Source organism: Bufo bufo, chromosome 1 (assembly GCF_905171765.1).
Source record: "Bufo bufo chromosome 1, aBufBuf1.1, whole genome shotgun sequence".
Taxonomy (NCBI): Eukaryota; Metazoa; Chordata; class Amphibia; order Anura; family Bufonidae; genus Bufo; species Bufo bufo.
The window spans coordinates 791,920,574-791,933,757 of NC_053389.1; the positions used below are offsets into that span (position 1 = coordinate 791,920,574).

At 45.0% G+C, this 13,184-nt stretch overlaps 1 protein-coding gene across 1 annotated transcript in view; it reads right to left on the reverse strand.

Moving 5' to 3' along the window:
• LYL1 (LYL1 basic helix-loop-helix family member) overlaps positions 1-13,184 on the reverse strand; it is a 56,071-nt gene that overhangs the window by 13,979 nt on the left and 28,908 nt on the right. The window contains exon 2 of the mRNA XM_040415017.1: positions 7,077-7,429. Coding sequence (XP_040270951.1) covers positions 7,077-7,414 — 338 coding nt within the window. The 5' untranslated portion in view covers positions 7,415-7,429. The remainder of the gene's footprint in view (positions 1-7,076; positions 7,430-13,184) is intronic.

Consider the following 13,184-nt stretch of genomic DNA (forward strand, 5'->3'; position numbering starts at 1 on the left):
AGAAACAGTCTTGAGTTTTCTCTGTTTGTCGATAATTTGTGTAACCATAGATTTCTATGTATCCAGGTATTTAACAATGATTTTGTGGTGCTTTCTAGTTTCATGCATCTCTGTTACATGTTAGCTCAAGTCCAGGACCTCCAAGGTAGTGTTTTCAGAAATACTACCAGTGCCACAAGCGTCACCAGAGAGACAACGGGAACTTAGGGAATTTAAATAAGTGGCACAGAAGCTGGTGCAGGAAGGAAGGGTTTGGGTTCATGGAGAACTGGGCCAACTTCTCGGTTGGTTACAGGCTCTACAGTAGGGACGGGCTGCAACTTAATGGGGAGGGTGCAACTGCCATGGGGGAAAAAATGGTTAGACGGCTGGTGGAGCTTTTAAACTAGGATCTGGGGGTCACACTAATAAGGGGGTAGATAGTGTCGATAGAGAGTGGGTTATAGAAGGGGACAGTGGGGATTTAGTGGGGGCTGGGGTTAGCGAGGAAAATAGGGAGAAGACTGGGCATAACTATACAGTTTTGAAAAATAGAACTGCTGGTAACAAGAACCTGTTACATACAAAAATCAACCAAGGTATCCCGGATATTCACTTTACAGGTAATAGTAATTTAAAATGTATTTTCACAAATGCCCAAAAAATAGCTAGAAAAATGGGGGAGCTGGAGGCAATGGTACTAGAAGAACACATAGATGTAGTTGGTGTGGCTGAGACATGGTTGGGGGTTTTACGCTATTTAGAAAAGACCGGGTCAATAGAAAAGGTGGTGGTGTGAGGAGTGATCTGAAGACAAGTGTGAAAGAGGCAATTGTGGGTGAGGATGGTGAGGATGTGAAAACCTAATAGGTGGAAGTTCAAAGGGATATAAACACAGAAAAAATAATACTTGGTGTAATCTATAGACCCCCTAACATCACAGAAGAGATAAAAAACGCGACTGTAAAACCAAATAGAGCGGGCGGCACAGGCTGGTACAGTGGTCATAATGGGAGATTTTAACTTCCCAGGCATTGACTGGGGTCATGGTTCTGCCTCAACCGCAAAGGGGAGAAAATTCATCAACTTACTGCAGGACCACTTTATGGGCCAGTTTGTAGAAGCTTCCACTAGGGGCGATGCTCTGTTGGATCTGGTAATTTCTAATGATACAGAGCTTGTTGCTTGTTTTAAAAACACTAGGTAATAGTGACCACAATATAATTATATTCCCCCTAAACTATAAAAAGCAAACTCTGTCAGGCAGAGCAAAGGCACTGAATTTCAAAAAGGCTAATTTCCCTGGGTTGAGGGCAGCATTTCAGGGCATAGACTGGGAGCAGCTACTGTCACATAATAATACTGAGGATAAATGGTAGAGCTTCAAATCCACATTGAGTAATTGCACTAAAAAATTTATCCCTTTAGGTAACATGTATAAACAGCTAAAATTATGGCTTACAGCTACTGTAAAAAGGGCAATAAAAGACAAAAAGAGAGCATTTAAAAAATACAAATCTGAGAGGTCAGCTGTAGCGTTTGAAGATTATAAAGGGCTTAATAAAATCTGTAAAAAGGAGATAAAATTAGCAAAAATACAAAACGAACAGCAGGTAGCAAAAGAGAGCAAAACAAATCCCCAAAAATTCTTTAAATATATAAATGCTAAAAAACCTAGGTCTGAGCAGGTAGGTCTCCTAAATAATGGTAAAGGGGGGGTAGTCACAGAAGATAAGGAAAAGGCAGAGTTACTCAATGTTTTTTTTAGCTCTGTATATACAAAAGAAGAGAAATGAGCTGTTATCTGTGGCGCCGGGGCTGTTAGTACATCCAGTGATATACTCAATTGGCTAATTGTAGATATGGTCCAAGAGAAGTTAAATAGGGTAAATGTGAACAAGACTCCGGGTCCAGATGGATTACACCCAAGAGTGCTTAAAGAGCACAGTTCAGTCATTGCTGTGCCTCTGTTTTTTAATTTTTAAAGATTATCTAGGTACTTGTACAGTGCCAAGTGATTGGCGCAAGTCAAACGTGGTGCCCATATTCAAAAAAGGATCCATGTCCTCCACAGGTAATTATAGACCAGTTAGTTTAACTTCTGTTGTGGGAAAAATATTTGAAGGACTCTTAAGTGACTATATACTGGAGTATATGACTATAAATTATATTATAAGTGATAACCAGCATGGGTTTACCAAGGACAGAAGTTGTCAGACTAACCCGATCTGTTTTTATGAAGAGGTGAGTAGTAGCTTGGACAGAGGGGCGTCTGTGGATGTAGTGTTTCTGGATCTTGCAAAGGCTTTTGATACTGTCCCTCCTAGACGATTAATAGGTAAAGTAAGGTCTATAGGCTTGGAAAGTATAGTTTGTAATTGGATTGAAAACTGGCTGAAGGACCGTGTCCAGAGAGTTGTGATCAATGATTCCTATTCAGAATGGTCCTAGGTTATAAGTGGTGTACCCCAAGGTTCAGTGCTGGGTCCTTTATTATTTTATTTATTTATTAATGATATTGAGGAGGGGATTAATAGCACCATTTCTATTTTTGCAGATGACACTAAGCTGTGTAGAACTGTACAGTCTATGGAAGATGTCCATAAACTACAAGCTGACTTTAACACTCTGAGTGATTTGGCATCAACTTGGCAAATGAGGTTCAATGTGGACAAATGTCAAGTTCTGCATCTTGGTAGTAATGATCTCTGTGCTATGTCCTAGGTGAAGTAGTACTGGGAGAGTCACTTATAGAGAAGGATTTGGGTGTCCTTGTGGATGGTAGATTAAATTACAGCATACAATGTCAATCAGCTGCTTCTAAGGCCACCAGGATATTGTCATGCATTAAACGAGGCATGGACTCGCGGGGCAGGGATGTAATATTACCACTTTACAAAGCTTTGGTGCGGCCTCATCTGGAATATGCAGTCCAGTTCTGGGCACCAGTACATAGAAAGGACGCACTGCAGCTGGAAAAAGTACAGAGGAGAGCGACTAAACTGATAAGGGGCCTGGAGGGTCTTAGTTATGAAGAAAGATTAAAATAACTGAATTTATTTAGCCTTGAGAAGAGACATCTAAGGGGGGGCATGATTAACCTATACAAATATATAAATGGGCCATACAAAAAATACGGTGAAAAGCTGTTCCATGTAAAATGCGCTCAAAAGACAAGGGGGCACTGCCTCCGACTGGAGAAGAAAAAGTTCAGTCTCCGGAAGCGTCAGAGCTTCTTAAGGCCTCATGCACACGACCGTGGCGTGTTTTGCGGTCCGCACATCGCTGATCAGCAAAATACGGATGGCGTCCGTGCGCACAACGGCACGGACAGCCTTTAATATAAATGTATATTCTTGTCCGCAAAGCGCGGACAAGAATAGGACATGTTATATTTTTTTAGAGGGGCCACGGAACGGAGCAACGGATGCCGACAGCACACAGAGTGCTATCCGCATCTTTTGCGGCCCCATTGAAGTGAATGGGTCCGCATCTGAGCCGCCAAAACGGCGGCTCGGATGCGGACCAAAACAACGGCCGTGTGCATGAGGCCTTACTGTAAGAACTGTGAATCTGTGAAATAGACTTCTTCAGAACGTGGTCACAGCAGGAACAGTGGACAGTTTCAAAAAGGGTTTAGACAAATTCTTAAAAAAGTAAAAAAAACATTAATGCATGTGAAAACGTGTAGAAATCTGGGTCTCAATTCCTTTTGGGAATCGCATCCCCACCTATCCCTTGGTTGAACTTGATGGATGAATGTCATTTTTCAACCGTATTAACTATGTAAATATGTCATTGAAGGTCTTCTGAAGGCATACCTCACACTAACCAGTCTATCTTCCACAGAACAGATTTGTCAGTAACCATGCTTTGTGTACCTTTATTTCATGGGGAAGCAAACCCACATTTCCAATCTCATCTCCTTAGTTAAAACACCTTTTGCCAATTAGCTCTTGGAGAAGTCCAGAAATGCCCTTATTTTTTTCTCCCTGTACTGTGGATGTTTACTCAAAGTACTCCATAAAAAAATGGAAGGTTACATGTGTTTGTTATTAGTTCAGTTAGCAGTGCCCATAGCTGTCCCTGCAGCATATGATGGGGACCCGTTCTTGAGATAGGAGCAGGTCCCAGAACTATGTATGCAATGAATGTCCAGATGGAACACTGAATATCTGATTGAACACCACAGTTTTGTCTGTAATATAAGGCCCGCAACTCATTGCTGACTAATTCAATAATCTTTACAGTTACCAATAGAAGGAGATTAGGAGCTCACTGCATACTGTTGATACCTTATACTCTACAATAAGACAGTATGCAGTAAGCTCCCTCTAGTGGTGTCTGTAAACTGCTAGAATGGTATCTTTTAACTCTTTGTGTATACTATTTTCATCACATTTACAAGAACACATTATGATAGTGGTAACAGAGAATTAAAGGGGTTTTCCAAGATTTTTATAATGATGAGCTATCCTCTGGATAGGCCATCAGTATCTGATCAGTGGGGGAACGACACCTGGGACTCCCACCGACAGGGTCGGCGTCAGCACCCGGCACACCTGGACAAGTGCCGGGGCCCACTGTGCCCACTTACTCCTGCAGCTGTGTCCTGCCTGTTCTGAATTCTAGGGCAGCTTACCCCAGCTATGCAGACAATTTTTCCCATGTGCACTGCTGGGGTGGGTGGCCCAAGACTCAGAACAAGGTAGATGGAGTTTCGGTAGATGCTTTGCTGGAATGGAGTTGTTAGAAGGAGGTCTGTGATGTCACTAGTCACATGCTCCTTCATGGTCACATGACAAAATGTGGGAAGTGCTGACAAACCCCGACTGCAGCAGCTTGTGGAAGGAGGAGGGGCTGTGAGTACACAGAGCTTCATGGGGAGCAGGTGAGGGGCAGCATATGGAGCTCATATATGAGGGGGCAGGTGGACCACTCAGTGGCAGTGGGGTTCAGGTGGAGTGGAATCTGGTGCAATTAAGGGGGTTTACAGTACAGATCTGGGTGTATTCTGAGGGCCATGATGTGTGTGTCTGTCTGTCCCTGTGTGTGTGTGCCCCTGTGTGTGTCTAAGGCCTCATGCACATGGCCGTTGTGCACCCGCATACGGCGGGGCACTTGAATGGGTCCGCAATCACGGAGATGCGGTGCGGAAGCACGGGTGGGAAGCACTACGGAGTGCCTCACGCAAAAAAAAAATTGAATATGTTCTATTTTTTTGCGGGGCGGACGGATCACGGACCCATTCAAGTTGAATGGGCTCAATACGTCCCGGCCGCCGCACGGACGTTGCCCGTCCATTGGGGACCACAAATTGCAGTCCCCAATGCACAGAACGGACGCACAACGGCCATGTGCATGAGGCCTAAGGCATTGTTTAGACTCCATCCCACAGTCTAGCCAGTGCCTAATGGGTTACAGTGTAGACCACCTTCTGGTACATGTTGATAATTCCCTTTTAAACTCCAGTCCATGTCCCCTCAGTACTGGGAATCAGTGGGAGTCATATTAGAAGGTAACAAAAGGTTGAAGCATAACTAAAGGTGGAATTCCATTTTAATGTCCCCTAAAGGTGGCCACACATTAGATAGAAGTTGGTTGATGATCGCACAGGTGTCTGTCCATATGTATGTGTCCGTGTGTGTCTGTCCCTGTGTGTATTTGACCATCCCAGTGTGTGTGTCCTTGTGTGTATGTCTCTCTCCCTCTGTGTGTCTCTCTCCCTCTGTGTGTCTCTCCCTGTGTGTGTGTGTGTGTGTGTGTCTGTCTGTCTCTCTCCCTCTGTGTGTGTGTCTCTCCCTCTGTGTGTGTGTCTCTCTTCCTCTGTGTGTGTGTCTCTCCCTCTGTGTGTGTCTGTCTGTCTCTCTCCCTCTGTGTGTGTGTGTGTGTGTGTGTCTCTCTCTCTCTCCCTCCCTCTCCCTCTGTGTGTGTGTCTCTCTGTGTGTCACCATCACCATGCCCACAGTGTTCCTATGTCTTGACGCAGCTGCATCAGGACGTTCTGTGCAGGGCAAGAAGAAGAAGGAAGAGGAGTCCGTGGGAAAGACACAGGGAGGCACACTAAGGACGTAGGTAAGACTACCACATGATCCACACTAGTGTTATCTGTGGTTTTACATAGGAATGCAGGTAACACTACTACATTATCAGCACTACTGTCATCTGTGGTTTTACATAGGACTGCAGGTAACGCAACCACATTATTAGCACTAGTGTCATCTGTGGTTTTACATAGGACTGCAGGTAACACTACCACATTATTAGCACTAGTGTCATCTGTGGTTTTACATAGGACTGCAGGTAACACTACTACATTTTCTGTACTCAGATAGCCATGACTGTGTTATCTGTGCTGTTACATAGGACTACAGGTGATATCTACTATATTATCTGTACCCAGAGAGTTATCACTGTGTAATGGGGCCCACTGAGACTTTATCGTCCCAGATAAACCTGGAGCCGGCCCTGCCCACCAATCTGCTATTTGAGAAGGCAGCAGCGCTCCTTTGAGCCCCATGGGCTTCTCTTAGCTTTTCCTAGGCCAGTGGCGACACATTCATTGGTCACATGGCCTATGATCAGCTCAGAAGTGAATGAGGCTGAGCTGTGATACCAAGCATAGCCGCTGTACTATGTACGGCGCTCTGCTATGTACATCGCTGTGCTTGGTAAGCACAGAGAAGGCCGCGGTGCTCACAGGCGTGCCGGTGTGTTCTCAAACAGCTGATTGGCGGGTATCGGAAAAACCCTTTTAATGTAGCATTAAGAATCAAATTGGGCAGACAACTTTCCAAGTCCTACCAAGTTTTCTTTCTTCTTCTCATCTTGCAGTTCAGAAGCAAATTGCTATCTCCAACAGCTATTTATCCCAACCTCACCATACAAATGCATGCTGATGTTGACGTATCTCAGTGAGAACAAAAGGATCGGGCATTTTGAAATCCAGTTGCCCGATCCTTCTCTCCCCCTACATCTGCTATTGTGGCAGAGTTGGAAGGCTCCCATACATATTAGATGATTGGCCAGTCCCGCTAAAATTGTATGGTTTGTCCTAAATTAATCTAATATGTAAAGCCAAGATTTATAATTCTTACCTGGGAAGAAAAGGGTGAGCATGAAACTGAGGTGGAAATAACGGCCCCCGTATCCCTGGCAGTGCCAGCATCAAGGAGGGTACAGGGCGTAAAGTGGTGAGTTCAGGACGCAGAGCCACTCTGCTGTGTCCCAGGCTGATAACTGGAACATGGGTGGGCAGTCCATCTGTCCCCACAGGTGCCCGCTTTTTATCCGTGAGGGGTTCAGTGGGTGAGGTTGGTGAGCTGGCTTGTAGAGTTTCAGCGGTGTTTGGCTGCCTGTCAGGAGAGCTTCCGTCATCCTCCATTGTTGCATATGTGCCGTCACTAGGTACCCCTTTATCATCAGAAGGACACATGGGAACATAGAATACCTAAAGAAAAACAAGGGTGCAGGTGTGAGAACACATACCGCTTGCCACAGATATCACAGTTCAGAAATGAGAAGGGATGGTGCCTCTGAACAACATTGTCCTGTTAACTATTGCCAAAACTTTTCTCTGTAACCTTAAAAATTGTAAAAAAAAAAAAAAGTGTAGGGTGTATGCCAGACAGGTTGGGGTCAAAAGTGAGGTTTTTCAACTAATATTAAAAAAAATACAAATAAGCTACACAGTATGACACCACACTGGTGCTTTTTTCTGGCATAAAAGACAAAAACACTGTTAAAAATCAATAAGTAAAAAATGTTTCCAAAAGACAGGTATATAAGGAGAGGAGTTACAAAAATTATTAATAAAAAAAAATGAAAGAGAAACCTTAAAATCATAATTGAGTAAAATAAACAGGAAAAATGAAAATCACAGAGAAGATGAGAAGAAGTTTGAAGATCTAAAAAAAAATAAAAAGGAGGATAGAGAGGGGCTTGTTTAGGCTGGGGCTACACCTGGACTTTTTGAAGGACTTTTGATTGATTTTAACTTGAGTGACAGCTGTAGTCCAAAGCAGTAAACTGACTTGTATGCAAGCTTGTTACAGCAGCTGTCAATCAAAAGTCCCTCAAAAAGTCTAGGTGTAGCCCCAGCCTAAACAAGCTCCTCTCTATCCTCTTTATTTTTTTTAAGATCTTCAAACTTCTTCTTCTCATCCTCTCAATTATGATTTTAAGATTACTCTTTCGTTTTGCCATACATGCAGGTTGTTTTGATGTAGTTTTTAAAGACAAAATCAGGAAAGGGTCATAAAAGGAGAGAAAATTTAAGTGTTACTGCACTTTAAGAAAAAAACCTTTTGGAATGTCATAGAGACATATCAAAAGTTTTGATCAGTGAGGGTCTAAACGCTGAGACCCCCATTGATTCCTAAATCAATGCTCTCATAGCGTTTTCTCTCTAACTGGAGGAGATGAAGCAAGACAGTCTCAGTAGAAAGTCTATGGGTCCGTCTCACTTCCATCACCTGCAGCAAGAGCACTTCTGTCATTGTTATAGTAATCGGTTGGGGTCTCAGCACTCAGACCCCCACGATCTAATCTATTGATATGTCTCTATTACATATCAAAAGTTTTTTTTTGAAGTGTATGACATTTTACAAACCTCATGTACACTTTGCATATATTTTCCGTGCAGAAATTGGCCTGCAGTGCAGATTTTTAACCACCTCCGGACCGCCTAACGCAGGATCGCGTTCCGGAGGTGGCAGCGCTGCGCAGAGTCACGCATATACGCGTCATCTCGCGAGACGCGAGATTTCGCTCAAAGCCGGCCCGCGCATGCGCATCGCGGGCCGGCAAAAGTTAAAGAACAAGTTCGTCACCAGCCTGCCAGCAACGATCATTGGCTGGCAGGCTGGCGATTTTCAAAAAATCCAATCACAAGCCATATAACAGATCATATTAGTAAATATGATCTGTTATATGGCTTCTCTGCTCCTCTGCTGGTCCTTTTCGTCGGTTGGATCCAGCAGAGGAGCAGACTGAACTCTGAGTACACCAAACACTTCACTGTAGCCCCAGATCACCCCCCTGCACCCCAATTAACCCTTTGATCACCCCTTTGATCGCCCCTGTCAATCACTAGTGAAAGACAAAAAGTGATCAGTGTAAACTGTCACTTTTTTTTTTCACTAGTATTGGCTGTTAGGTTTTAGGGATAGTTTAGGCCCCTTGGTTAGGTAGTTAGCGTCAGTTAGCGCCCACCCCACCGCACCGCAGTCACTTTTATTCGCTGATTAGCGTATCGCTAATCAGCATTTGTACTTTTATAGTATCTGTAAGTGATCAAAACTGATCACGGTCAGATCTATAATTGTATTAGTGTCACCTTAGCTCGCCCTCCACTCAAAACGCATTGTTTGCCCGATCAGGCCTGATCGGTCGCCCACACGTGCGTTCACCCACACCCGCCCCACCGCAGTGACAAAAAAATATATATTTTTGATCACTGCACATTCACTTTACACACACTGCGGCGATAAAAAAATCAGTTTTGATATTTTTTATCAACCGCAGCGGCCTCCGGTACTTCGCTAGCCTCCCCTTTGTAAGACAGGCTTGCTTTTTTTCTTGGGTAGTCTCAGGGAATACCCCTAAATTTAGTAGTCCAAAATGTCAAACAGGGGGTATTCTTCTGAAGAGGCCTACAGGATTCTGACCCAGTCGGATGAGGAGTGGGAACCCTCATCTGACGAATCTAGCGGGTCAGAATATGAACCTGTGGAAAGCAGTGGCTCTCTGACCCAAAGTTCGGACGAGGAGGTGGAGGTCCCTGGCAGCACCAGGCGTACCCGGCCCCGTGTCGCTAGACCACAGGTTGCGCAGGATCCGCTTCAAGAGCAGCAGAGTGGGGCTGTCGCTGCCGGATCACGTGGTGAGGCATACACCAGCAGCGCAGCCCTCCCTGGACCTAGTACCAGCACTGCCGTACAACCTGGTGAAGTAGCGAGCACCAGAAGGGCAGTTGAAGCTGGTACGGTGGCACGGGCAATAGTTATCCCTGAGGTGCTGGAAAACCCTGATTGGCAGTCACCAACTTCAGCCGCACCAGTAGTTCCCCCTTTCACCGCCCAGTCTGGAGTTCGGGTTGAGACGGCTCAAATCGGTTCGGCCCTGGGATTTTTTGAGCTGTTCTTGACTGCGGAGCTCTTGGACTTAGTCGTGGCAGAGACAAACCGGTATGCCACACAATTTATAACCGCAAACCCGGGAAGCTATTATGCCCAGCCTTTCCGGTGGAAACCAGTCCAAGTTTCCGAACTTAAAATTTTTCTGGGCCTTCTCCTCAACATGGGCCTGACAAAAAAGCATGAATTGCGGTCATATTGGTCCACGCACCCGATTCATCACATGCCCATGTTCTCTGCTGCTATGTCCAGGACACGATTTGAGACCATCCTGCGTTTTCTGCATTTTAGCGACAACACCACCTCCCGTCCCAGAGGCCACCCTGCTTTTGACCGGCTCCACAAAATTCAGCCCCTCATAGACCATTTCAACCAGAAATTTGCAGATTTGTATACCCCTGAGCAAAACATCTGCGTAGACGAGTCCCTAATACATTTTACCGGGCGCCTTGGCTTCAAACAATACATCCCAAGCAAGCGTGCCCGGTATGGGGTCAAATTGTATAAGCTCTGTGAAAGGGCCACAGGCTATACCCACAAATTTCGGATCTATGAGGGAAAAGATCAGACCCTGGAGCCGGTCGGTTGCCCTGACTACCTGGGGAGCAGTGGGAAGACAGTCTGGGACTTGGTGTCACCCTTATTCGGCAAGGGGTACCATCTTTATGTGGACAATTTCTACACAAGTGTGGCCCTCTTTAGGCATTTGTTTCTAGAACGGATTTGCGCCTGTGGCACTGCGCGAACTAGTCGCGTGGGCTTCCCCCAACGGCTTGTAACCACCCGTCTTGCAAGGGGGGAGAGGGCTGCCTTGTGTAACGAAGAACTGCTCGCGGTGAAATGGAGAGACAAGCGTGACGTATACATGCTCTCCTCCATTCACGCAGACACGACAATCCAAATTGAGCGAGCAACCCGTGTCATTGAAAAGCCCCTCTGTGTCCACGACTATAATGCGCTCATGGGAGGGGTGGACTTCAATGACCAGATGTTGTCTCCGTATTTAGTTTCCAGCAGAACCAGACGCTGGTATAAGAAGGTGTCTGTATATTTAATTCAATTGGCGCTGTACAATAGTTTTGTTTTCTACAGTAAGGCTGGGAGAACGGGATCTTTCCTCAAATTCCAGGAAGAGATCATCGAGAACCTCCTTTACCCAGGAGGTTCCGTGGCCCCATCCACCAGTGTAGTTAGCCGTCTACACGAGCGACATTTCCCCAGTGTCGTTCCTGGTACCTCAACCCAACCGTCACCCCGAAAAAGATGTCGTGTCTGTAGCAGGAGTGGAATAAGGCGTGACACCCGCTAATTCTGTCCTGACTGTGCTGACCACCCTGCCCTATGCAATGGAGAGTGTTTCCGGAAGTACCACACACAGGTACACTTAGCATAGGGATTGCATCTCACAGGACAGGCACACAGGGCTATTAGGGCCCTTTTACTCACAGCTGCTGCAAACCTCTCCTTTCACCTGGGATAAAGTGCATAACGTACTTTGCCACATCTTTGGGCGATTTGCGCTTTGCACATTGTCCCATGGGGAAGGAGAGGTTTGTTCTATAAAGGTAAAAAAAACTAAACAAAAAAAAAATTACCGGTAAGTAAAAAAGTTAAAAAAGTTAAAAAAAGTTAATATGTTCTGTTCTAAAGTTAATAAAGTTATTGCTTTGCGGCCTGGTTTTTTCTTTTTTGTTTTGTTTTTTTTACCTTCCAGGTGGACCAACCGATCGACTAGCTGCAGCACTGATGTGCATTCGGACAGAAGCATTGTGCTGCTGTCAGATTACACGCAAGTCGGTGTATGCGGCGCTGCAAGACGAGATTTCTCCTCTGCAGTAAAAGATACGTTTGCCGAGGCATATGAGCTGAGGAGGTGGCGGTGTTCATATACTTTGGCAAACACTTTGTATATATAAAAAAAAAAATCCCGGCAATGATTTATTCATCCACATCGATTGATGTGAATGGAGAAATCTGGTTTGCCAGGGCATACGAGCTAAGTGGGTATGGATGTTGGGCGGAGCTCCTATGTCCTGGCAGACGCCTTTCCCCTCCTTTTTCTTTTTTTGGCAGAGATTTTTTCATCCACATTGATCGATGCGAATGAAGAAATCTGTGCCGTTCATTTTTTTCTTTCAGCCCAGAGGCTGAACGGAAAAAAAAAATCTCATTACCTGTATGCTCAATATAAGGAGAATAGCAGAAACTCCTAATGCTGGGCATACATGTAATGATTGCGGAGACCCTCAAATGCCAGGGTAGTACAAACACCCCACAAATAACACCATTTTGGAAAGAAGACACCCCAAGGTATTCGCTGAGGGGCATATTGAGTCCATGAAAGATTGAAATTTTTGTCCCAAGTTAGCAGAAAGGGAGACCTTGTGAGAACAAAATCAAAAAAATCAATTTCCGCTAACTTGTGCCAAATTTTTTTTTTTCTATGAACTCGCCATGCCCCTCATTGAATACCTTGGGGTGTCTTCTTTCCAAAATGGGGTCACATGTGGGGTATTTATACTGCCCTGGCATTTTAGGGGCCCCAAAGCGTGAGAAGAAGTCTGGTATCCAAATGTCTAAAAATGCCCTCCTAAAAGGAATTTGGGCACCTTTGCCCACCTAGGCTGCAAAAAAGTGTCACACATGTGGTATCTCCGTATTCAAGAGAAGTTGGGGAATGTGTTTTGGGGTGTCATTTTACATATACCCATGCTGGGTGAGATAAATATCTTGGTCAAATGCCAACTTTGTATAAAAAAATGGGAAAAGTTGTCTTTTGCCAAGATATTTCTCTCACCCAGCATGGGTATATGTAAAATGACACCACAAAACACTTTCCCCAACTTCTCCTGAATACGGCGATACCACATGTGTGACACTTTTTTGCAGCCTAGGTGGGCAAAGGGGCCCACATTCCAAAGAGCACCTTTCGGATTTCACAGGTCATTTACCTACTTACCACACATTAGGGCCCCTGGAAAATGCCAGGGCAGTATAACTACCCCACAAGTGACCCCATTTTGGAAAGAAGACACCCCAAGGTATTCCGTGAGGGGCATGGCGAGTTCC